Consider the following 26,147-nt stretch of genomic DNA (forward strand, 5'->3'; position numbering starts at 1 on the left):
AAGAAAAACGTTTGATTAATGGAAAACCTGAGAATTAAAAAAAACAAAAAACTTGTGTTAAGACACTGTAGAGAAATGAAAAGACAAGCCACAGACTGGGAAAAAAATATTCACAAAATCCCTATCTCATAAGGAATTTTTATGCAGAATACATAGTCTCCCAATACTAAGATAGAAAAATGGACAACCAATTATTAAATGGCAAACGGTCTGAGGAGACAGTTCACCAAAGAACAGAGATGCCAAATAAGCACATGAAATGATATCAAAACTGTTCAGTATTAGGAAAATCCAAATTAAGACAGTATCTATTAGAATGGAGAAAACAATCTGACAGTATCAATTGCTGGTGAGGATGCAAAGAAACTGGAGCTCTCATAAACTGCTAATAGGAATGGAAAACCACACAGCCACTTCGAGTCTGACAGTCTCTTATGAACATTTGCCTTAGACATCCTACTCCTAAATATTTATCTAACAAAGTTAAATCATGTCTGCACAAAGGCCTACACTCGAATTTTATAGCAGTTGATGCATAATTTCCCAAAACTGAAAACCCACATGTTTATTAAATATTAATGGATAGACAAATTGTAGTATATCCATACAATGGAATATTACTCAGCAAGAAAAAGGAACAAATTATTGATACAAAGAACATGAATCAACCTCAAAAGCATTATATGAAGAAAGCCAGACACAATAGGCTTCATACTGTAAGCTTCCATTTATAGCATTCTGAAAAAGACAAAACTATAAGGTCAGAAATCAGATCAAAGTTTGCCAGGAGCTAGGGTGAGAGTGGACTGCAAAGGGGTGGGAGGCAACTTTTGGGTCATGGAAATGTTTTGACTGTGGTAGTGGTTACATGAATATATACTTTTGACAAATGTCACCAAAGTATACATGTATAAAATGTAAATTTTAGGTATCTATAAATTACGCCTCAATAAACTTGACTAGAAAAACAAGATTCCCAAAATTGTAATGTCTTGCTTTATTGTGGAATGAGTTTACCTTCCCCCCTCACATATTCCTAGACTAATATTTTAAACTACAAATTATTCTTATTTGTAACTAGACAAATTATACTTCTTGAGCATTCCTGAGGCCTGATAAGGTACATGTATTATCTAATTAAATTATTCCACCAACTTTATGAAACTGAGGTGAGAGGTTCGGGTAATTCTAAAATTGGGATTTAAACCCAGGTATATGAACTCTCAAGGTCATCTTTCCCTCTGTACCTCACTACTTCCCCCAGTGCCTAAAGACAAGGACTAAACTTTCTATTCTTCACTATTTCTAGCATGTAACATTGGTGAAAAATAAGAAACACCTTCCCAAATTGAGTACCTTATCAGTGTAGGATTAAAGTCTGCTTTTCTGGGGAAAATAATCCCTTCCCCACTCTACTCTCACGCCCACCTTATCTCTGGATTAGCAACACTGTCCACAAGGAAAAGGCATTTATTTGTTTATTCCCCCAGTTACCCTCTGCAATTTCCCAGCTTAGCAAAACATCTCTAACTCAGGATGGCCCTGGGGACCAGGTTAATCTGTTAATACTCCAGAGATAGCAGTTTCTATGGACATGGAATGATGATCTAAGATCATCTTTCTCAGAAATTGTTTTCTTAACTAGGGAAGCAAAATTAACTGTTTTGTTAAATAAAATCAGTCACATCACTTCATTTTATTCCTCTATACCGTCCAAGACTATCGCTTCAATTGCCAACTTTCTCAACCAAGGTATTTAACAATTCTTCACTGAACTAATCCCCTTCCAAGCTTAAGAGGTACTGAAGACAAACACCCTTTTTCTGACACTGTTCTCAGTTAAGATGCTTTAGTTTTAAGTAACAAAAAATCCCAAACAGAAAATGTATCCTCTCGCATAAGTTTGGTAGTAGGCAAGTTGCGGGGTTGATTAATTTAGTGGTTCAAAAGTCATCAAAGACCAAATATTTTCCATTTTTCTATGCTGGCATCTTTATAATGTTGGTTATTATTTCATAGTAACCTCACAATAAGCCTGTTTCATTAAAATTGATGCCTGATGGTTGGCTTATATGAGGAAAACAACTTTCTCATATGTACTTTGGAAGGCAATTCAAACGTATCTATAGAATCTTTTTAAATGTGCATATCCTTTGACTTAGCCATTCCATGTCTAAGAATTCATCTCACAGAACATTTAAATGGATAAAAACGGATGTTACTACAAAACATAACAGCAAAAAAAAAAAAAAAAAAAACCAGCCTAAAATATTGGGGTGACTACTTGAGACTCATACAATGGAATAGATCTCAGTTGTTTAATATGTCCAAGTTTTGCTGATTAAGAGTCAAACTGTAGAGTATGTCTGCACAAATAAAAATAGCTATGACACCAAAAGCATATGCAGAAGTAAAAATATATACTGATTACATCAAAATTAAAAATTCTTGTGCATCGAAAGACACAATCAACAGAAAAGGTAACCCACGAAATAGGAGAAAATATCATCTATCTAAGAGGTTATTATCCAAAATATGTAAAGAACTTCAACTCAACCAAAAAAATTTTTTTTGAAATGTTTAAAAAGACATTTCTCCAAAGATATACAAATGACCAATAAGTATATGAAAAGATGCTCAGTATCATTAATTGTTATGGGAAAGCAAACCAAAACTACAATGAGGTAGTACCTCACAACCACTAGGATGGTTGCTATCAAAAATAGAAAATAAGTTTTGCCGAGGATGTGGAGAAACTGGAACCCTTGTACACTGTTGGTAGAATGTAAAATGTTGTAGCTGCTGCGGAAAACAGTAAGATGATTCTTCAAAAACTTCTAGGCATATACTCAAAACAACTGAAAGCAGGGTCTTGAAGAGATATTTGTAGATCCATGTTCATAGCAGTATTTATTCACAATAGCCAAGAGGTGGAAGCAACCCCAAGTGTCTATCAACAGCTGAATGTATAAACAAAATGTGGTATACATACATACAATATAATATTATTTAGCCTTAAAAAGGAAGGAAATTCTGACATTCTACAACATGGATGACCCTTGAGGTCATTATGCTAAGCGAAATAAGCCAGACACAAAAAGATAAATATTATAAGACTTCACTTATATGAGGTATCTAGGGTAGTCAAATTCCAAAACAGAAAGTAGAATGGTGGTTTCCAGGGGCTGAGGAGGGGAGGGATGGGAAGTTATTGTTTAATGGGTACAGTTTCAGTTTTACAAGATGAAAAAGTCTTAGAGAGCGGTTGCACAACAATGTGAATATACTACTACTGAGCTGTACACTTAAAATAGTTAAGACAGTAACTAGCATGTGGATTCCACCAAAATTAATTTATTTTAAAGTAAAAATACCAAAACGAGAAACATGAAATTATACTTTGTGGAATTTAGAAGGATAAGCATCTAACTTTCAATAGTGGCTATCTATGGAGAATACAATACTGATGGGTAAAGGAAGGACTTTTGTTTTCTAGTGTGTATCTTTCTGAGCTGTTTTGATCATAGACATGTACTAAGCCAATATTTTTAAATTCAATTTTTAAAAAGTCCATTAGATATAACTTTATAATTAAAATTAAACTCTAAGTACTAATAGACTTCTTATGCCACCTTAATAAGTTTTACCTAGCATCTCATCTCCCAAAAAGCACACCATGAGTAGCTGGTTATTATTAGTTCTAAAAGGAATAATTAAGGAAAAGCTCCTGTGTCACTCAGTTAACATTAGATGCTGCCTATTAGGCTTACCCTAGGAACTGCCCATGACACTTCCTGGGCAGTAATGCCTTACCCAAATTAGATATATACTCCCTAACCCTGAAACTGACATATGTGATATAGTTGGCACCTACAAACACAAAATCCTAGGGTTTTCAAATTATTATCTTTTCTTCCTACCTACTATTAACAGAACACCAAGCCTGCAGCAGCACTTTTTCAGAGCCTGATGTTTTCCTCCCCTACACTTTTCAAGAATGTGTAAGAGAGTTAGTGGTGGTTAGCAACACCCTCAGAAACCAGTAGTCATTCCAGAAAAAATAACTGCTCATATACCAAGGGCTGCCAATGGGAGCAACTTCCCAGCAGTATGTTTTAATAACTTTTAATGAAGCAGAGTGTAATGCCTCCTATAATACAAATTCTGGTTGGATGAAAAAAATCTACAGATTGTGGAAAAATATAACTTAAAAGGCAAACACCACAGGCTCTTCTGGTAGAGCACAAAAGCAAGTAGAGATTTCTAAATACAGAGCTCAATTGTAAGAGTTTAATGTACCTTATTTCTCACTATCATCATTTGCTCTGTCAAAAATAGAACCTTCCATGTCTTGATCCGTTCAGAATAAGCCACAGCAGGCAGTTTTGCTTACATAGGGCAGCTAGGTCAGAAAGGCCACACAGGTAAATGGAAGTAGCAGCCAGCAGGTTTTCTCAGGAATTATACTGCTCTAGCTTTTAGACTTCTTCCCAGCTATTTTGGTGCCAAGAAAGCTGCAGTCTTTGCTCTGTTCTGAAAAAGCTTTTCACCAGAAAGGCTGAAGCAGTCTCAGGGCTGCAACTCCCTCTGCTGCCCACTGTTTTCTTTGCATGCTATAGCAGGTTCAACGAATTTCAAACTCAAGTGTTGAGAGCTAAAGCAGCCTTTTATTTCAAAATACTAACAAAAAAGCACAAGCTCAAATTGGAGTGGAACAGCTAGAATGCCAAGTTCTAAGTTGGACTGACTTCTACACCACCTACAAATCTCTTTCTCACAAATGGTTTTTAACTCGGTTTAAAGAAAAGTCTTTTATCTTTCTCACAGGCATTTGGAAAAGCAGGAAATGGACTTCTTGGTCCTTCCTCTCCCACACTTAATACTGCCCAGTACCATAATTTAAGGTAGGCCTTTCTTATTTTTCAAGATCCAATTTAAATAGCACTTAGCATGATATTGAAGTTATTTGTATGACATTCTGTTTCACTGTATTTATTCAACTTTGTGCCTCTCTTAACAGCAGATGTTCAGTAACTAACAGAATTCTTACTAGAAGGACCCTGAGATATTGGGGGAGGAGAGATCTGTCCACAAAACTCAATTAGGAAATAAACAATTATTGGGGGAGAATGAAAATTCTTAGAGATAATAAAAGACAGGTGTTTCTCCAACTAACATACTATTATTCTCCCTAACTTACCAGTGCTACTTGTAGTCTTTTTTTCAGTTTACCAATCTCATAGTCTCCCTCTTGTTAACTCTTAACAGAGCTCATTTTTAATGTACATTAGGGCATTCCATTCTTTGCTATACCTAAATACTTCTCACATTCTGATTTTGGTGATAAAAGAATTCACAAAGACCTCAAGCAGTGACTCTGAAAATGCTAAGCAAATACTGAAACTATGTCTCCAACCTACTGTGGTTAGAAACTCTATAGTGTTCCAGCATCCAGAATTAGAATTGATGATGAAGACATATATTACTGTAATAGCTTTCATTTTTGTCAACACTACCATTCTCCACCACCCAATATCAGAAGCTTACCTGTCAGGCAGAATTCCTGTTCTTTGTCTTAAAGAATCTACAGATCAGGCTCTGTGAAAAGCAAATGCCCAGGGGCCAACCACCACCCCTCAGAAAACTTTAACATACCAATAACTAATGGTGGCACTGTGTAAAAGGCCTCTACCACTGGAAAGAAGGAAACAATGTAAAATTTTTAATAAAAACAATTCCACGGCATTTATTGTTATCTGCTAATAACATAAGGGAAATCAAAGCAATACGAATAAATGTTCATGAACAAAGTACACCTACAAAACACAGACTCTATTGCCTTCTCAACAATTTCTCACTTCATCAGTCATTTCTAGTTGGAGACACTTTGGAGCAGAGTAATATTATCTCCTTTTAGCATGATCCGACCTGCAACACAAAATTTTTTTAAAAAGCTATTAATAGCCATTCAGACAACCTTTAAGCCTCAAAATTTTCAATCATTCTTGAGCAATTTTGAAAATATTTTCTCTTGTATATGAACATTTTCAAATATTAATATATTTAAAGGCTGTGCATATTAGAGCATTTGCACTCTTTCAACAAGAAACTAATGAAGGTTGAGAAGGTTTGTGAAAAAGTACAATTTTTGTAGACTAAGTCAACTAAATAGGTCTACTCCATTTTCCTGATGCTCTGAGTTTGTAGAAGTTGAGAAATGAGTTGTACATCAAGTTTAGGAAATGCAGCACATTAAAACTCCATTCTTAGAATTTAGTATGTTAAAGATTCATCCTTCAATACACAGACCTATTTATGTTTTACCCAACATTTCCTAAACTTATTCGAGCAGAGAATGCTTTTTGCCTGAAGATATCTTCTTTTGCCTATAGATATCTTCTTGGAAGATATCTATAAATATCTTCAGGAACATTGGTGTTCAGCAAACAGTTTGAGAAATGATAATCAATCCCAATAGTGATTAGTTATTTTTACTTTCCCAAGCTTCTACAACAGGCAATATTAATCTTTTCTACAGTATCTATAAGACACTACTATGGGAATTCAAAATTTTGCAAATAATTTGTAAATAATATGTCAATAAGACTCATTTGCCCTTCCTGGCAAGACATGTTTAAATTTAAACAACCCAGGCTTTCATAAAAATAGCCTAAGCAGGAAAATACACAGCAAAACATAATTCTCAGAATGTACTTTCTACACCATCTCGTATAGGCTCAAGAGAATCCTTAGGGTCTGGAAAAAAAGAGACACCTGAAGCCCACCACTGATAAAAGTAATATTAGTGAGCTGTGAACTGAGCCATAAAGCTATTAGAGACAAAATGACTATATAAATGTAAGTTAATGGGATTTTAACAAAAATGATTCAATTTGTCTTGATGAAGCCATGAATCCTAAAAGACTCTGTTAACTGGGTTAAGAAATTGTGTTTGTTGATCAAATATTTCTGAGTTTCTACTACATGGAAGGCACTGAGTTAGGCACTAAGCACACTGGGGAGCAAAAAAGATGGGACACATGTACTTATGGAACATCTGGTCCAGTGGGAGAGAAATTAATAAAATAATCCCATTAATGAATGTTTTACTACAAACTCAGAGAGCACAGCACACCCTGCTCCCCACACCCCACCCTAACCCCTGATTTTAGCAAAATCAAACCAAACCATGGGAAGAGGTGATATTTTATCTGAGTCTGAAAGATACACAGAACAGGATATACAAAGATTTATGGTGGGGACAATATGCAGATTCAAAGAACTGAAAAAAGACAAATGTGGATGAAGTTCAGAAAATGAAGCAGAGTGATACAAAATGAGCAGATGGAGACAAGGCCAAATCATGAAGAACCTTGCAGAATACATTAAAGATTTTCTTATCCTATGAGCAACAGAAAGCCATTGAAGGCTGTCAAGCAAAGGGACAAGGTCAGACTGGTGTTTTTAAAAGAGGACTGCAGTCTGCAGAGTAAACTGGAGGGGGATGAGGTACTTGTAAAGAAATCAATTAGTAAACCAAAAGAAATTGGTGCCATTCAGTAAGGGAAAACTAAAATAGCTCTAAAAGTGTGAGGGGTGGGAACTGAGTTTGATTTCAGATATGCTAACTTTGAGGAGCAGTGGGACACTCAAGGAGAGATGTTAAATAGGCTCAAAGAAGTCTAAAGCTAGACATAAATTTGGGAGTCAATACAGTCATGTACCACTTAAAAGGAATACGTTCTGAGATCTGCATCGTTAGGCGATTTCATAGTTGTGCAAACATAGAGTGAGTGCACTTATACAAACCTAGAAGGTACAGCCCACTACACACCTAAGCTATATGGCATACCATCATGGTATACATGGTCCATTGTTAATTGAAATGTCGTTATGAGGCACATGACTGTATATAGATGGTAACTGAAGGTGTGGTCTTGAATGCCTAAGAAAATAACATTGAGTGATAGGAGGGCCTACAACCAAGCCTTGAGCAATTCAAACACTTGATGTTTGGGTCCCAAAGATTTTATGAAAATCTGAAACAGAATAACTAGATATGAAAAATGAAAACCTGAGTATAGTATTTGAGCCAAGGGAACAGTTTTTTAAGGGAGTGGCCAACAGTGCCAAATACTGTTGAGAGTTTAGTAAAATGAGGACTAATACTGACCATTACATTTAATACCATTAGTCTTTGGTGACCTTGGTGGGAACTGAGTGAAGAGACAAAACCAAAAATGGAGTAAGGTAAGGAATAAGTGACAGAGGATAATTTCAAAAGTATACCTCCCAAAAAAGTTAACTTCTCAAGTGCGAACTAAACACGAAGTGAGTAAAACTTCCTAAATTTCTAAAATTCTGTTAAGACCATCTATATTCTTACCCAACTGTTTTCTTGACTTTGTTTTAGAATGAATCTCTTCTGCATCATCTAATACGAGGTTCATATACTCATCAAAACCCTAGAAAAACAAGTCATTCACTGTCATCTTCAAGTAAGATCACATTCTAAATATACCTATCTACAGAAATGCCAATTAACTTCAGAAATTCACCCCTCCACTGATCTTTCTGCTGAAAACACCATCGCCCACTCAAAGCCTCTTTTTAAATAATGAAGAAAGCCAGAATGCATTCCAAATTACTTCTGGAATCTTTTGGACTTAAGATTTCATTAGCTATGCCAAAGAGCCACTCTCCCTATCCTTTATAACCTGCCCAATATAGAGTGTGTTCACATATGAATTAACTTTTTCTGCCACCGTTTTTCCCATGTTCCTCACAAAACATTACCTCTATTAACCACCATTTGTTTTCCTCCAGTAACCAGGGAAGGTGTGATTACTAAGGAAATCTATGATGTCCAAAGGCATACCAAAGTATCCTAACATACTTTCAGTCTTATTTCATCTTCCTTGAAAACATTATTTAGGGTATCTGCCCATCCTGGAAGTCTTAACTAACCCCTCCCAGCTCTTATCAGGTATCACCTGACCCAAAACTAATAATCCATTAATCCTCACCCCCTCCCTAATTTTATTTTTTTGGTCCCCTCCTTCAAATACTAATATTGTTGTTTAAATAGTTTTTAAAAATTAATTTTCCTTCTATTTTATGAATTACCCAATTCCTATCAAATAGAACAATGAGACAAGGGACAATGGGCCCTAAAAATCTTTCCTTGGGTTGGGTCTTTAAACTTTTGTACGCTGCTCTGGCTGGCCACTTTTTGTGAGATCTTTTTCTAAAACAAACTGCTCTGAGATCAAATATCCTGGGTACTCACAATGATACAGCCTTCTATCCGCATATTCACTTGTTCATAAAGCCACACCTGAATCCGAGATCTCTGAAATAATCATAAAAAGAAATGTTAAAAAAATAGGTATACAAAAGCCACTTTGATCAAACAATAGAGAAATAAGGCTCCTAAAAAAAACTAAAAAAAAAAAAAAAGATCCATGAGTTTTAATCATTTGACTCATACCTCGGAATTGGTAACCAAGAGTAGTACCTGTCAAGAAACATTCTCACTTAATAAATGCTATATTGGGACTAAGTTAATCTTCTTGTGATCTTGGGCCTCAATCATATTTCTTGTTGCTTCTAGTTTCCATACATTTAAAGTGAAAACTGGTAACAGCATAGTACAAAGCAATAATTTCTAAAGACCAGTTGATTCTTTCTTTATCTGCTATAGCAAAATCCAGCTCCAAATGAGCTTTCTCTAGTTTCTCAGTTTTCCAGGGAGGGAACCTCAATTCTGGTGATTAGAGATTACAGTGACTTGAAATTAATCTGCTTTTCAACTGTGCTGTCACATACTAAAATTTCTCAGAGCAACGTGAACTACATTTTCTTTGAGATAATTTAATCACTCTGTCCTGCCAACTCAGAACTTCAGTTGCTTAAAAAATCCCCCCAAAGGAAAGCAGGCTGACACTAACTCTTCTGAATCTATCTATCCCTCCCCTCTTCCTTTTTGTGTCTTTTTGATATTTAAGTTCTCTCCCAGGTACTAAACCCACCACCTTATTTCATGATTTAAAGTTACTGGATTTTTCTTCCAATGTTACATTGCATGGGAAGAAAAGAGAACAGCTCCAGTGTTCTGGTCATGATCACTACAAAACAAAAGTACCAATACCTAAACAATTTTTGAAATTAGTAATTTTAGTCTTGCAAAGTAATGACACAATTCTTGACATGTTTGCAGTCGGCATGACTATACATCATTTTATTAGTGCTTTCCCTGAACTCCTTTCCCTCAAAAATCCTTCTAATATAAGAAAGGGGCATGAGAATTACAAAAATTGACTAAACATTAAACCAGGTTGTATTCGGAGCCCTGCTACAATGCTGTTAGACACGGGACCCTGTCTGACCGGCATTCGGCCGGACTGCGGGGAACCTATAGGAAGATTCCTGCTGAGATTACTAACTACCTCCCGAGGACTCACACAGCAGACCCACACCCAGGAAACAGATTTGAACTGAATTCTTTGAACACTTGGGGTCTCTCATTCTATGTCTCTGTGGAGCTATTCCTTCTCTAATAAACTTTCATTTTATCTCTGATTCGCCTGAATTCTTTCCTGCGCCCAGTCAAGGGCCCGCTCCTGTAAGACTAGAGTCCGCACTCGGGGGACAGTCCACCAGGCCTGCATCACTTCCCAAATCCACAATTTCATCTATTTTTAACTCTAGAAACAATGATCAGACAGGATAACGAAACAGCCAAATAAATTCATCTTTTACTCAAAAATTACTAAAAAACAACGAACAACTTACGTACATTCTGCAAGTATCTGAAGATGAGGTTCTGCACCAATGGTTAAGGAAAAAAATACACGCATAAACTCTGCTCCTTGAAACTGGTCGATCCTATCCGCATCGCATCTTTGTTTTCGGAACGCAAGGTCTGGTGCCTACGCTACGTAAAGGGCCCAACTAGGCACCCATTAGGGGTTCCTTAAATACTCTTGAGGCATCTCCTCTCTGATTCTCTTGGAGTTTTCTTAGCACCGCCATCTTCCTCCCGCTGAGATCGATACCCCCTGCTTGTATTCAGTACCTAATGAAGGTTGTCCCCCTCCACTCCTTCCCGCATTTCCTCGGCAGGGGTCTGCCCAAGCCCGCCTGCCCCCATCCCCACTTCCTCAATGTCCCGCGCTTTCTCCCGGTCTTTGGCGCCCCGGGGGCTCACGGGACGTACGTCCACACTCCGCTCCCTTGGGCCTACTGTTTGTTCCTTAGCTCCCCTTTTCTGGCCCCAACCTAGCGGTCCTGACATCTTGCGTAGGATACGATGGGCTGCACCATCACCTTCTGCACTTTTTGGCCCTGGCCACGGTACGCCATTGTGGAAGCTGACAAAGGCCACACTGTACTGCACGCTACCTCAGATAGCTACTTCCGTAACAAAACCGGAACCGGAAGTGCACTGTGCCCGCGAGGAGGCCCGGGAGGCTCCTGGGAAATGCTTCTCTAGCCACAGATGTAAAATTTTTCTCTGTGCTCTATAGCCTCCGGGGGAGGCCAAGTTGCGGCGGCTGCACTTTGGAATGAGCGTCAGTCCTACAGCGCCACCTGGAGGGAGGCGTCGAGAAGCCGGTGCTTTTGCGTCTCCATTTCCTCAGCGGGCTTTAAAGAGCCAAGTCATCCCATTGCATCCCTCTGTATGTGAAATGGATTGTGTTAGTGCTTTTTCTAAGGCCTATTTCCCTGGAATTTAGACTTGATGGCACGTTTTGATGAGGAGTGTAGAGCAGTAAGAAGCCTAGATTCAGGATTCCCACACCTAGCACTGTCAGCCACAGATTGTCAGAATGCAAAAACCAGCTGCTGTGGTTTACTCCATTATCAACCGACCCAACGTTATTGTGAAATGGGTACAGAGCATGGCTGTTAAGCGTGAAAGCCCTGAAATCTGATTGCTGGGCTCAAATCCAGCTCGCTTGTAGTGTATGACCAAGGATAAGTTCCTAAGACTTGTCACGTCTCTGCTTAGTTGTTACCAAAATGGACATAAAAACATTCCTTCCTCATGGGGCTGACGTTTCAGTGAAGTAGTGTACACAGTAAGATCTCAGTTTTCTAATACAGCTGGAAGGGGAGGCGGTGGAACTTGTTAGGTTATGTAATGGGCTTGTGGCTTGGCAGAAATTTCATTTAATAGGAATACCCACTTTATATATGAGGAAGCTGAAGCTCAGAGTTGTGGCAAGTGACAGAAACATAACTTGCTTAACTGAGGTCTTCTGTTTAAGGAGGATGTTACTAGAGCGAGCCTCATAAAGGGTTTGAGATTGAAGGGTATGAAAGTGATTTTTAAATTATAGAGAGCTAAAAAATCCATGGGAAGATTACTTCTTTTAAGAAATTTCCCTGCCTCAAATCCAGTAGAGAGTTGTGCTGTACACAGAGGAAACTAGTTATATTTGCTGAATTCAAAGACAGCATGGATAGAACACACCGTATACCTACCCCATCTCAGATGCAGAGATGCTTAGCTACTTGATTTTGCATTTTCCTGTTTTAGAAGTCATGATTCCTAAACTTTTGAGGATTGACCCTACAACCAATCATTTGAATGATTATACGACTCATCAGAAGTGATTTGATTTTTTAAAAATGATTTTGCTTTTTAAAATTTAAATATTCAAATGAGATTTAATCTAAAATTTATCCTTGTGTGTCCTAGAACTGATACAGCTTTATAATTTCTAGATGACTGCCGGGCTTTCCATCATCATTTCAAAAAAATAACCCATCGTTTCTCATTCAACTTAAAAAGCTACATTTATAAATATACCAAGTGTATTTGTCTATCTATATAGTGTATATTTTGTTCTATTGATCTTTGTATCTATCTATGGACCAGTATTACTCTTACAAGTATTGTAGCTTTATAATGTTTTGTTATTTGGTAGGACTAGAAGTAAGTAGAATTTTCCTAGTTATTATTGGTTATTTTTCTTACGCACTTTAGAATCAGCTTATCTAAATTTAAAAATCTCATATTTTTACTGTGATTACCTTAAACTCTAAGAACAATAGAATTTTTAAAAATCTAAGTACATGATGTCTTTTCATTTGTTCAAATTTTCCTTTTTGTCTTTGAGATGTTTTTGTTTTCTTTAGTTTCTTTTTTCTAATTTATCTAGTTTAATTATAGACATTTCATCTCTTTTGTTCTTAAAAATTATCTTTTTCTCAACTGTATGTTCTAGCTCGTTTTTAGAAGAAAAAGTGATTAATTCAATTACATAACAATTTTAAAGTTTTGCATGTCTAAAAAGCCCCATAATAAGCAAAGTCAAACGATATAAGAAAAATATATTTGCACTATATCAAACAAATGACTAATTCTACTATTATATAAAGAACTCAAAAAAAAAATGCTGTTCTGGTTCTCTATTGCTATGTAAGAAATATTCCAAAACTTAGTTTACAACAACAATTGTTTTGTTATAATTGATTATTTTGTGAGTCAAGAATTTGGGCAGGTCTCAGCCGGGTGATTTTTTTTCTGCTCCAGATGTAGCTAAGGCCTTGGTGTGTGTATTTAGAAGGCTTCAGGTGAGTCCCTGTCCACGTCTGTGCCTCACCACAGGGTCCCTCTGGCAGAGTGGTATGCCTTCTCATTGTGGGGGCCCAGGACACTAAGAAACCAAGGCGGAAGTTACCCTTAAAGTCCAGGCCTAGAATAGTATAGTGTTCATACCTCAACCCATATTCAAGGGCCGGAAAAATAGAGCCCACCTCTTGATAGGAGGTACGTTAAAGAATTTGCAGCCACTTTTAATCTGACACAAAGACCCTAAATAAAACTTGGCAGTGGATGTGAAAAATGATTATAGCAAAAGAAATACAAATGGTCTTCAATCATGTGAAAAGTTGCCCAAGTTCACTATTATATGACAATGCAAACTACACTGAGAAAGCTTTTCTCCCCATTTGATTGGCAAAGATCAAAAAGTATTGTCAGTTATTAAACTCCACTTGTAGGTATTTAATTCTACAGATAAACTTACATGTGCAATATAATGTAAACATTGCAGCATTGATAAAAATAGCAACATTGATAAAAATAGCAAGTCCATCAACAGGGACTTGCTCAATTATTGCATATTCATAGTGTAATACTGTGCAAATATAACCAAGATTGAAGAAGCTCGTTTATGTTCTGATATGAAATGACATTCAATATACAGTAAGACAAAAAACAAACTATGATATATTTGAGATTTACTTAGCAATAATCCAGTATGAGTCAGCAGGGCTGGATCTCAAATGGGACAAGCCTAAGGAGCAAAATTTAAAGAGTCACACTCATGTGTGAGTACAACCCTAAGAATGAGCACCTCCTTAAATTGTGCACAGGCACCTTGCTTACCTCACCCTAGTCTAAGCTCTTGGGGCCAGAATAAGGGGTAAATGATATGGGTATAGATGAAACAGGATTTGTTATGAATTTGTAATTCATAATTTAAAACTATTCATAGTAAACATAATAAAAAATGTAAGGTGCAGAATGTGTGTTTTATACATGATTTTATATAGGAGTATAATTTGCTTATATAGCAAGTCCTCAGATAACATCATTTTGTTCATCATTTTGTTATAATGTTGATGCCACAGGATCGTAAAATTGGTTTTGTTATACATTGTTTTGCTCGAAGTTGCAGAACCTTGTTGACAACATTAAGTAAAGACTGAATATGCTTGAAATATCTCCGGAAGAATACCTGAGAACCTGTAACGTGGTTTTCGGCTAGCTGGGGTAGTAGTAGAAGGGAGGATTTTTACTGATATACTTTTATACACATTTTGAACCTTGAAACTTCTGAATATATCACTAATTCAATGAATTCATTAAATAGTAGAAAGTACTATGAAACATTTATTTCCTTTTTTATTGCAATTAACCATAATGTTTTTATAAAATTTGAGATTTTCATATTACTCCCAAGGTATCTGCAAAATAAGCTTGAGAATTGCTGGTCCAGAGACCTACCCCAAGAAGAGGCAGCTCCAGGCATCCCAAATATTGAACATCCATCCTCTCAGCTTGCAGTTTCTTCCATCTCAACCAGTAGCCTCATAACTTGCTGAATGGCTGTGATTAATTAGAAGCATGCCGAAGAGTGGCTTAAGAAAGACAAGGGCAGTCTAGCAAAGATCAACAGCCACAGAAATGGGTCAAGAACTTTTTCATTCATTTAGCAAATATTTATTGAATGCTTTCTGTTATGGGTGAAGTGTGTCCCCCCCCCCAAAAAATAAAAAACCAAAACTCATATGGCAAAGCCCTTAAACCCAGTACCTCTGAATGTTATTGCATTTGAAGATAGGCTCTTAAAGAGGTAATTAAGGTTAAATGAGATGACGTGGGTGGGCCCTAATTCAAGGTGACTGGTGTCTATAAAAAAGATTAAAACACATACGTACATGCAGACGAAAGGCCATGTGAGAATGTAGTAAGGTGGCCATCTGCAAACCAGAGACACCTCAGAAATCAAACTTGCCAACACTTTGATCTTGGACTTCTAGCCTTCCGAACTGTGAAAAAATGTCTGTTATTTAAGCCATCCAGGCTGTGGTATTTTGTTATGGCAGCCCTATAAAACTAATGCACCTTCTATGTGCCAAATCTGTACTAGGTACTGATAATATATAGGTTAGTAAGAATATGTGCCTCAACAAGTTTATATTCGGCTGAGGAAGTACACAGGTAATGATTTTAAAACAATGGGGGTAAACAGAGTATGTGCCTAGTGGACAGGCACCAAACCCCAGTCTGGGAGACAGGGAAAGCAGGGGTTTGGGAGAGGTAGCCTGGCGGTCACAGAACATGTAGGAGTTAGCCAAAAGAGACTTTTAGGCAAAGACAGGCAGCATTAACACAGGCAAAGGGCTAGAGACATTAGTGTATGAGAATAGTCAGTTTTGCTGGAGTATAGAGCATGGTGAGTGGCGGGAGAGGCTGGTAGGACAGGGCCTTACAAACTTTGCTGAGAAATGAATTTAATTTTTAAGGGAAGAGGAAATTGGAGGATTTTATGAAGCAGTGACTCAGATTTGCATTTTAAAAAAATCAGTGTATATCTTAGCTAAGTATAGTTGACAACTGAGACCAAGAATGACACAAGGCAGATTCAGAGTACCAATGACATGGTCAGAGGTCACTAAAAACAAGACTTACCTGCTCAATTTGGCCTTGTTTGCAGCTCAAATCATCTCCTTTCCTAAGTTATACAAAACTCCAGCTCTAACACAGACTTCCCTGGCCAGTCTCAAACTCATTGATTTCTTATTCCCTCTATAGCATCAACCATTTAATATTTGCACCTACTTCGTTTGTTAGATTTCTCTTAAGTTTTTTTTCTCTAAGCATTTTAAGGGCAGGGGTTTGCTTTACACTCATCTATCCCTAGTGGCCAGTAGTGTTTACTAATGGTTAGAATTCATAACGTCCTAATTCGAACTTCAAGGAATAGCAGTCCAAAATATTTTGTGGCAGTCATGCCAAGGTTATTTCTTTCACATTTCCTTACAGTACTTTCTCAACTTGTCTCCTTAAGCTCCCTATACAAATAAATGACCTCATTAATCACACACAGCTATTGGATAAGGGTTCCTTCCATTTTGCTTCTCCTTCCCCTTGAAATTTTTTTCAAGTGTTCTTGATCCACCCAATTTCCTTTTTCACTTTTATTCAACAGATAGGAGTCTTTTGAGAATTTTTTCTTGTCCTCTTCAGTCTAAATCTTGGCTGTTTACCCTATTCTTAACTCTACAAGTTGTTTACTCCTGAGGACAAATCAGTCTAAAGACCAAAAAACCCAGGGACAAGCAATACTGTTTTAATACGTTTTTTTGCTCATCACCATAGAATCAGACTTAGTCATATCTCAGCAGTTAAATCCAACTAAATCTAAATACTTTAATAGGCCTACTCAGTAAATCTCAATTTTTTTAAATAACAAGTAAAATTCTGGATTATTCTTTAGAGTCATTGCTATTATTGTCTGTCCATTTTATTCTGTAAAGAAAAAGGTCAAGTATTTTCTTTGTGCTCATGCTCTTGACATTTTGCAAATTCAAATAAATTGAAGCAGAGTTTGAGTAAATTGCTCATGTAGTCAGACGTGTGGGTTTTGGAAACTTGCATGTATTTATTGAGCAGCTTTGAAAGATTTAAGAAAAAAAGAGCTCTTGAAGGTTCAACAAATCAAACTCAACTGCACATAGGACTATACCTGTACTTTTTCTTTGTTAAATCTGAACACACTGACTTTAACACTACAGTGAATATAAAAAGCAATGATCTTTGATGCAGTGTAAGATTTAGTGTCAAAATGGTTATGTGAAATGAGTACATATTCTAAGTACTCAGTAAACGTTAGCTAGTTTAAGTGTTACCTATTAAACAGCAACTGGAGACCAGTTGTTGCCAAACTGACAAATTCAAAGCAAATATTTTAGAGAACTGCAGAAATATTCTAGCAAGCTAAAGCCACAATTTTAGAAAAAGATCATAAAACTTAGACCAATATACAATACGCTTTATTTCTGAAGCTGTAATTGTTAAACATCAGTCTTATCTCAATGGTGGTTTCAAAGATTGGTCAAGATGAAAATAAACTCTGTTCTGGCCATGAAAGAGGACCCACTGACATTTGAGCTTAAGTCACAATTTTAGGGATCATTTTGAGACAAATATATCAGTCATGGACTATCTTAAAATTTCTGGCTATGGCCAAACTCTGCAACATTTGGGCCTTTTTCTTACTGTTAAAATTGAAAACCATCATCACTCAAAACTGAATACACAATGTTTTGCTTTTGTGACAAGCTGATTCAACTTGTTGGGATTACTATTTGGAAAAAAAATCTAAGTTCTTTGGTGGCCAACAATTTACATGTAATCCCATAAAAAGTAGCACACTACTGAAAAAACCTGGATTTTCCTGAATTAAAATTTTTATATTAGTATTCATGCTTGAAATCTAAATTGTTGAATCCATTTAAGATCACTTCTAAACCCTCTTTTGAAAAAAATAATGGCATTACTTGAGTTACAATGATAATGGCTAAGAATCAGTGTCAGGGAAAAAAAACACATAATATTCGCTCACACCTAAAGCAAATGTGGCTAAAACTAAGCATACGTGTGGGTAAGTCTGGCAATATGTCCTTGTAAAAAGTTTCTAAAGCCAAATGACATCTGTGAAATTGGAGCACTTACACAAAAGGCCAACATTCTGACAGGCACCTCTACTGAGGCCGATCCTAGGCTGGAGTGACGTACACTACTTAACTCACAACGTCAAGACTTTCCTACACCAGTTTTATTTAAAACACAATAAGTAATTCTTTGCGTAATGGCGAATGGTTGAAATAATGTTGAACATTAATCACTGACTAATACAAGGACTTTAAATATGAAACAAAATTATTTTTTAAAAAGCAAAAGAATAAAGGTTATATACAAAAGAGACTTGGAATCTATAAGCTGATTCCAAAAATGAAATGAGTAGAAAATCTGTGGTGAAACCAGAACATTCCACCCTGCTTTGGAGAAGGGCTATTATACAACATTCGGTCAGTTGAAGATGGATTGGTAGAGAGGTGTCTATACATAAATTTCAAGTCATTTTTGCTTTGCAGAATCATCCAGATCTTTCCAAGACTGAATGGGCAGTCCTGTGGCTTTCTTCCTTTTCCATATTCCCAGCAAGGCTACATGAAGTTCAACTCTTGATGAGCCGCTTACAACAGCAGTTCCTTAGGAGCCAATATGACAGGTGGATCAGATTTCCCTATGAGAAACAACACTGGCCACCTACAGCAAATTATCAAAACGGACAAGTCCTTCTTTCCTCTTCTTTTCAATTATGTACAATGTCTCCTTTCAAGACTATTATCCCCATCATACTTGTTCCTTCACAGTTAAACCTTGAGGTGATATAAAGGTGACCAACATCAAGAAAATTTAATTCAGAAATGAAGAAAACTGGAAGGTATACAATACACCCCCAGAACATCTCGAATAATCCCTTCTATAGTACAATTCATTGTACTGCTACAGTCCATAGATAAATATTGGTAGCTCGAATGAATTCATTTTTTTTCCCCCTTAGGTGATTAAAAGACACCAAATAAATACTGGGCAAGAGGAGTTTGCCGGGAGAGTTAGAAATATATAATTAACCAATTTTTATCCCTGTGATAATTCAATGCTAGGAGGAGGCAAGTACTAAAGAAGAGAAGGGACAATTTTCATACTAAAATGAGAATTTCTGTAATCATTATGTCACCATCTCTTACTAAGAATCCAGGGAATCCCAGAAATAGAAAATTAGTTTCAGAGAACCCCTGAGGCACTTTAAAGCCTTAAAAAATTACAGTAATAAGTTAGCTATTGCTCTTCAGAGACTTACACAGCAGCAGAAACATGAAAATCAGGTCCAAAAGTTATGTCCAAATTACAGGCTTTCTGAGCTGCTTGGCTCTCTCTAAAGCTTAGGTGAATCTCCAAATACCTTTAAAAACACATGCAATTTAACAGAGACCGAGTGGATTTTTTTTGTTTTGTTTGTTTAGTGGTAGCGTGAAATTTGGTCCTTAATGGTAGCAGCTGTTTTCATCCTTTTCAAACTCAGGTACATTAAGCACAGTAAGACAATACATAAAAGAAATAATACAACAAAGGGGGAAAAAGCCAAAAAATGACAAACACCTCAAGGAGTCACTAAGTTCTCTTGCACCCTTTCACTTGGATCTCCCTCTCAGTCTTTTTGTGGAGAGAGGGGTAAACCAGAACTTTTTCTTGAAGATGCTAAACAATGTCATGTCATCAAATAGACAAAATGGTTACCAGGGAATTTAAAAATCTGACCCAAGGAATCCAGGACACATAGAGATAATTCAGAGGTATACTTCTGATTTGGGGCGAATTCTAGACTAAAGAAATGACCATCTTGGGTAAATGTTATAATAGATAAAAGTCCAGGTTTTGGCAAGTTTTTGTTTGTTTGTTTTTGTTTGTTTTAAATGTTCTACTACCACCTTCAGCTATCAATCATTTCTGATAGCTCAAGCAGAAGGTCATCTTCATCCTTCCCAGGATCCAGGTCAATCTCAGCTTCTAATTTGCCTCCTGAAATCTCCCATATTAGTTTCTCAAAATCATCCTCCACAGAGAGCGGGGGCTTTCCTGTTGAAGCAGAGCTGAGTCGGCGAGTTTTTGTGGCCATCTGGGATGAGGAAGGGCCAGATACTTCTGGTGGGGAGGTATCTGAAGGTGACTGGGTTGAAGGCAGCACAAGACTGTAAGGTAAAAAAATCCCAAAAGATAATTAGAAAACTGACTTTTGTCAATGGGTGGCTGGACCACCTAGTCTCAGGAACACAAAGAGTTAGCCATGAGTTGTTTCTGAGGACACACATAAGGAACTGTTTTGGGAATTTAGGACAAAGCATTTTTGTCCTTTTAAAGTAGAATTCAGATAGGTGTTTAAAACATTTTAAAAATAACACAGGTAAAACATAAACAAGGGCACCCAAGGAGAACAGAAACCTTAAGCATCATGGTTTACAATTAATTTGAAGTTTAGCAGATTTATTTAGATGCGGCTAAATTGTAAATGTTTAAAACTATTTAGCAGTGTTACTCTTTAGAGAGTATAAATAATAGTAGTGGCCTAAAGTCTGATTTGAAAGAATTGCAAGGTATTACCTGTCTCTAGGTTTCTCCGTCTCCAGCACAGTGACTGATCTGTCCTCAGAGACGAGTGGGACGACAGCCTACAAAAGAGTAATTTAGTAGGAGAGTTAGGTTTTTAATTTGAGCATATTCACTTTCTTTTGCATCACTGAATTGGGTCTGCTTCTCACCACAGCGGCTTTTTTGGCTGGGCTTTCCTGCAGGACACTGCTGGAGCTGAGTGGCTTCACAGCTGCAATGACAGCAGGGTGAACCTCCACTGCCTTGCGTTTGGGGGCCAATTTGGGCGATGAGACAACTTTAACCACAGATGGCTTCACATTCACTTTGGGTTTAGCTACAAGGGACAGAAAATATTTGATTAATAGCTAGAAAAATCCCTTTTACATGGAGAATAACTCAGAGTATAAAAATTCCTTCACAGTACTAGATATATCACAAATAATTAAAAACAACAAAAAAATCCAGACTGAAAATGATCCACAAGCAATCTGTACTACCCATAGCCATAATGTATATATACTTGATTCCTTTCAGTGGCTCTTGAATTTGCTACTGCTATTCTGTTCCTTGTTTTGGAAATATGCACCACAGAAAGTTTTAGATAAAGATTTTTAAACAGCAATTTTAAATTCTGATAAATAAATTCTTCTAATTTTGTCTTTTAAATAGAATTGTAAGAACTGTTACTATCCACCTGTGTGACCAGAATATAAGGCCAATGAAATATGACCCAATTGTTGCCAGGGAATTACTGAAACTTGGTAACTTTGAGATCCTAAAGTAAGATACACTAGAAAAAACACTGACCTTTACCCTTTTTTTCCAAGGTCTGTGCCGCACATTTCACATTCAATATTGAGTCCCCAATCCCTGAGGTTTCTAATTCTGCCTTCTGGGATGACTTTGTAGGAAGCCGCTTTGTCAGGTGTTGTGTGAAGCCTGGCACAGTAGTGAGCACTGGCTTCTCTGCTATCTGGGTACTGTAAGAGTCTACATCTCCCCAGAGGGGTGTCAAAACTGATGTTTCCTTCTGAGAGGTTCCCCTCTCTGGCTGTTTCTGTATGTGCTTTTCTCTCATGGTCTCACATCTCTTGACTTGAACTTTAGTGATGCCAACTCCTGTTGTCTCAGCCGAAACCTATGCATAAATTTAAATGACAGAATTAAAATCTAGTACCTCTAACAACCTATGTAATTACAATTTATAGGTTACAAGGCTAACAGCTAAGTCAAGCAGTGTCACGTGATCCAGAACACAAGAGCTTTTGCTCTTTGATATTAAATAAAAAACAAGCTTATAAAAGAATCAAGATGTGCGGAACAATAAAAACCAGATTCCATAGGCTAGACAATGACCCTAAGTCTAATACAAATGATTTCTAAATAATCAGACACTTGCACGAAGATTTTTATACCAAGATGTTCGTTATCTTATTGTGTAAAACAAAACCTAAATATCCAGATGACACTTGTGTAATGTTATGAATATTAATTGATAAACTTAAAGCAGGCTGCAAAATGATACATTGTAAAGTTCTCAATTATGTTCTAAACATGAGTCATATCATTAAACGAGTTTACATATATATGGATATAAACAAAAGACTTGAAAGAAATCCATGAAAATAACTAGTGTTGGTTCCATGTAGGTTGTGAAATTACAGGGTTTCTCATTCTTTTAAATAATAAAACCCCAAAATTTGTAGAATGAATTGATATTACTCTCAATGGCAGGAAAAAAAACTTAGTTTAAAACATGTTAACAGCCAATTAAACACTTTAAAAGGGCAGAGAACCCTGATGATGTATATATACAGAACACCCACCACTCCACAATTTTTTCCCAACAGAAAATTATAAGCATAGTGAAAGGCTATTTACCTAATATGTCAGTGAAATGTTAAATACAAATTTATTACAAACTAAAACTAAAAGCACATTTTACCATTCATCCAGTCTTCACTTGTATGGACAACTATAAAATGATTTTAAATAAACTCACCTCTTTACCTTCTGTTTTGGTAACACTGCTCTGAGAAGCAACTTCACTGCCTTCTTGAAGTTTCTTCTCTTCTTTTATACCTACATTCACATTGAACATATATTTCATTTACGCTGCAACTTCATGACAGATAAAGTTAAACAAAACTTTTCTTAATGAAAGTAATGCTAAGATAGGACAAATAATTATAAAGCCTATCGGTAATCCAAGTTTCAAAGTGCACATTAAAATATCAAAGGTCTACATAGTACAGAAACAGCTTATCTTTATTTAATCCAGTGACTTTTCAAAAGTTATGTGAGTAAAGAAAAATTCTCACAGAATTCCTGTAATAATCCTGTGGAACACCTTGCCTTTTGAAATATTATTTGAGGAAGTGTTACTACAGAGGGAGCTCTTTTGTTACCTGATTTTTTGGTGATTCGGAGAAGCCGCCTTGCCGCTGGGGTGGCATCAGGCTGGGGCTGGGAGCTGCTGCTGCTCTCAGAGCTCTGCTGCACCCTCAGTGCCTTCTCTAGTTTAATTTCCTCCAGCGTCTTGATATGCACCTCCTGCATAGACTTTGTTCTACCCGCAGGCTCCTCTGATTGTCCTTTGCTGACAACTATGGGTGGCAAAACCACTGTTTTTTTAATTTCATTATCAGTCTTTAACTTGATGCAGGTTATATCTTTTTTGCTTTTCTGTCTCTCTGCTTCCTGCTGCCGATGTTTCTTTTCAGCCAGGACCTCAGAAAAGGTTTTGATTCGGATTGTGGAGGAGCTTCTGGTTCCTAAAGTAGAATCATCAACTTTTGAAGGTCCTTCTGCCTTGAGTTTGGTTTGTAATTCTCCACGTTTTTGACTGGCTCTTTCAAGAAGAATTTCTTCTAAAGTCTTCACGTGGATCTCACCAACTTTAGTAATTCTCTCTGTTTTCATGGGGGAAAAATATGTCACTGTACTTAGAGTTCATTGCTCAATGAATTATGGTCTCTCTATTCTTGAATAAGACAGAGTACAGTAGAGTGGTATCATTTAGGTAGGCAATTAAAATGATCAAAAGTACATTAGTTTCTACCTCAATTTTAGAATATTCCATGTTTCAGGTAGTGGCCCTCAAGAAAAACTCTTAGGGAGAAAAAATTACTGATTTTTCAACTTCCTCAGAAATTTATCTGAGGAACTTGAAAGCCATTTGCTAGCTGGAAAAACCTGTCATTATAAATCTTACCAATAAAAACAGCAACAAGTTAATTTTTCCATTCATTCGTAGGTATATAACATGCACTGACACTGTGCTAGAAATGTAATAGTAAGTAAAATACAATTTCAGCCCACATGTAGTTTATAATAGTTTAACAGACAAATAATTAAGGAACAACAAAGTATGGTAATAATAACAGCTTTGATAAAGGTGCATGTAGTAAGAACACTAATCTTTGTCTAGGAATTGGTTAAGAAAAGCTTTTCAGAGAAAGTAATATTTAAGTGATATTTAAAGGATGAAAAGGAGGTAAAGCAGGTGATAAGACAGAAGAAAAATAGGAAAACCCCAGAGACTAGCATGCCACTGAAGAGCTATTTTTAATGATACATTAATCATCTTACATCTGTTCAAATTAAAGGACAAATTTCACACGAAACAGATATGCATGTCCTCATTACTAGAGCAAAAGAAATGATGTGGAAAAAAACAAGAATTTGGAGATGATATATATTTAATCACTGAATAACAGCTTTTAATGAAAGATCAAAAGCAATATCCTTTTATAACCTTAAACACATGTTCTGTCTCACTTTCTAAACCCTTGAATATGTTGTTTCTATATGGGGTGGTCCTTACTCGTCTCATTTCTCTTGCTTCCTAGTTAGTTTTAACAGAGTTCATCTTAAATCTGACACTTTCCAAATCTAGTTTGGTTCTCTGATCACAGCACTGATCATATAGCACCACAGTTGACTGTATTCTCAATCACATTAGAAACTTCAAGAGAACAATGACTACATTTACTTATATGTAATATTTTAGTACAGTACCTGTTAAATAAGAAGCACTCACTTATTGATTTCCTTAGGCTTTCAAATTAAAAAATTTTTCATTTCAAGATGCTAGAATGCTCTCAAAATTACCACTTCAAGAGAGTATTACATGAATGGTGACATGGAGACCCTGTTTCCCTACCCTACACAAAAATTTCATCAAAATGATAAAGACATTAAAAGTAGAATAAATCCACAATAGCAATGGAAAACAATGATGCCACTGGCAGAGCATAAATCCTGAGCGATTTCTGAGAAAGAAAGCAGATATCTGAATTTATAGAAAAACAGATAAGAAATAAACTGTAGGAGTTGAAATGTTCTTCCCAACAGAGTCAAATAAAACTGCCAAACTGCTATAAAAAGCAATAGTGGGTAAAAATTTAAGGAAGACCTAAAGACTCCTACACATCAGTTGGGACAGTCATGACCTTCTCCCAAGAACGGCTCCATAGAAAGAGGAGAATCTGCTGGGAAAGGGAGCACGCTGTGAGGATGCTGGGGCTAGAGAGAAGTAGAGCATGAGATATTTCAGACTTTCATAAAGGCCAAGCAGAAAGAAGAGAAGTAGGGTAGAAAGTAAAAAGCAAAGTTAAAAAAAGAAAGTCAGCTGTACTTTGAAAGTAAATAAAGTAATTGTATGGGCCCCCAGACTTCCAGCCTGCAACCCACACAGCTGGCTTTTTGTGTACCCTCTTCATTTATGTAAACATTTTAAGTCAGGTCTGCCAGCTAGGACAGAGGACTACTTAGAATCACAGAGGAAAGCTAGGCCAGGTACTTAGAATTATGGAAGAGCAACAACATTAAAAATGAACCAAAATAAACAAAGAGAAGTGATGAAAGACATAAAACAATACATACACATATTTAAAAAAAATATTCAAATTCAAAAGCCCAGAGGAGCCTGAAAACAGGCTGTGAAAAAGAACTCAAAGAACCCTCCTAAAAAAATTCTTGGAAATTAAAAACACAGGTGCCAAAATAAATCCAACTGAAAGACTAAATAGTAAATAAAAGACAAGGCTGGTCGAAAATCAGTCATCTAGAACAATGGCAAACTAAAGTCCATAGGCCAAATCTGGCCATGGTCTAAATTTTATAATTAGAGCTTTATTGAAATACATCCACTCATTCATTTACATATTACATATGGCTGCTTTCACACTATAATGGCAGAGTTGAGTAGATGTGATGGAAACTGTGGACTGCAAAGACTAAAATATTTACTATTTGACCTTTTGCAGAAAAAGCTGAGTTGGTTAATTGCTAATCTAGAAAATCAAGCCAAGCAAAGATCCTAAACGATGAGGCAAAAAATCCTCAGGGATGGAAAGTATGAAGACAAAGTTAAAAGACACGTGGAACATGTGTCCAAAAACTC

The 26,147-nt window shown here is 36.6% G+C and overlaps 2 protein-coding genes across 7 annotated transcripts in view; both read right to left on the reverse strand.

Moving 5' to 3' along the window:
- Positions 1-5,716: 5,716 nt before the first annotated feature.
- On the reverse strand, positions 5,717-11,484 carry SNRPE (small nuclear ribonucleoprotein polypeptide E). The gene is made up of 5 exons (XM_011373031.2): positions 11,311-11,484; positions 10,799-10,825; positions 9,290-9,352; positions 8,387-8,465; positions 5,717-5,928 (listed from the first exon to the last, which is right to left on the reverse strand). Exons 1-5 carry the CDS (start codon positions 11,362-11,364, stop codon positions 5,873-5,875), a joined length of 279 nt encoding a protein of 92 aa, XP_011371333.1. The 5' UTR covers positions 11,365-11,484; the 3' UTR covers positions 5,717-5,872.
- Positions 11,485-17,557: 6,073 nt separating this feature from the next.
- The window catches only part of ZC3H11A (zinc finger CCCH-type containing 11A), a 35,980-nt gene continuing 27,390 nt past the window's right edge, over positions 17,558-26,147 (reverse strand). For 5 of the 6 annotated variants that reach the window (XM_011373035.2, XM_011373039.2, XM_011373040.2 and 2 more), the window contains 6 exons: positions 23,149-23,652; positions 22,743-22,822; positions 21,548-21,878; positions 20,908-21,074; positions 20,750-20,817; positions 17,559-20,340 (listed from right to left, as the gene is read on the reverse strand). In XM_011373035.2, the coding sequence (XP_011371337.1) occupies positions 20,082-20,340; positions 20,750-20,817; positions 20,908-21,074; positions 21,548-21,878; positions 22,743-22,822; positions 23,149-23,652 (1,409 nt within the window). In that variant the 3' untranslated portion in view covers positions 17,559-20,081. Of the gene's footprint in view, positions 20,341-20,749; positions 20,818-20,907; positions 21,075-21,547; positions 21,879-22,742; positions 22,823-23,148; positions 23,653-26,147 lie in introns of all 6 variants that reach the window. The other variant, XM_011373037.2, reaches the window with a different exon arrangement.

The sequence above is a fragment of the Pteropus vampyrus genome, unplaced genomic scaffold (assembly GCF_000151845.1).
Source record: "Pteropus vampyrus isolate Shadow unplaced genomic scaffold, Pvam_2.0 Scaffold217, whole genome shotgun sequence".
NCBI classification, from domain to species: domain Eukaryota; kingdom Metazoa; phylum Chordata; class Mammalia; order Chiroptera; family Pteropodidae; genus Pteropus; species Pteropus vampyrus.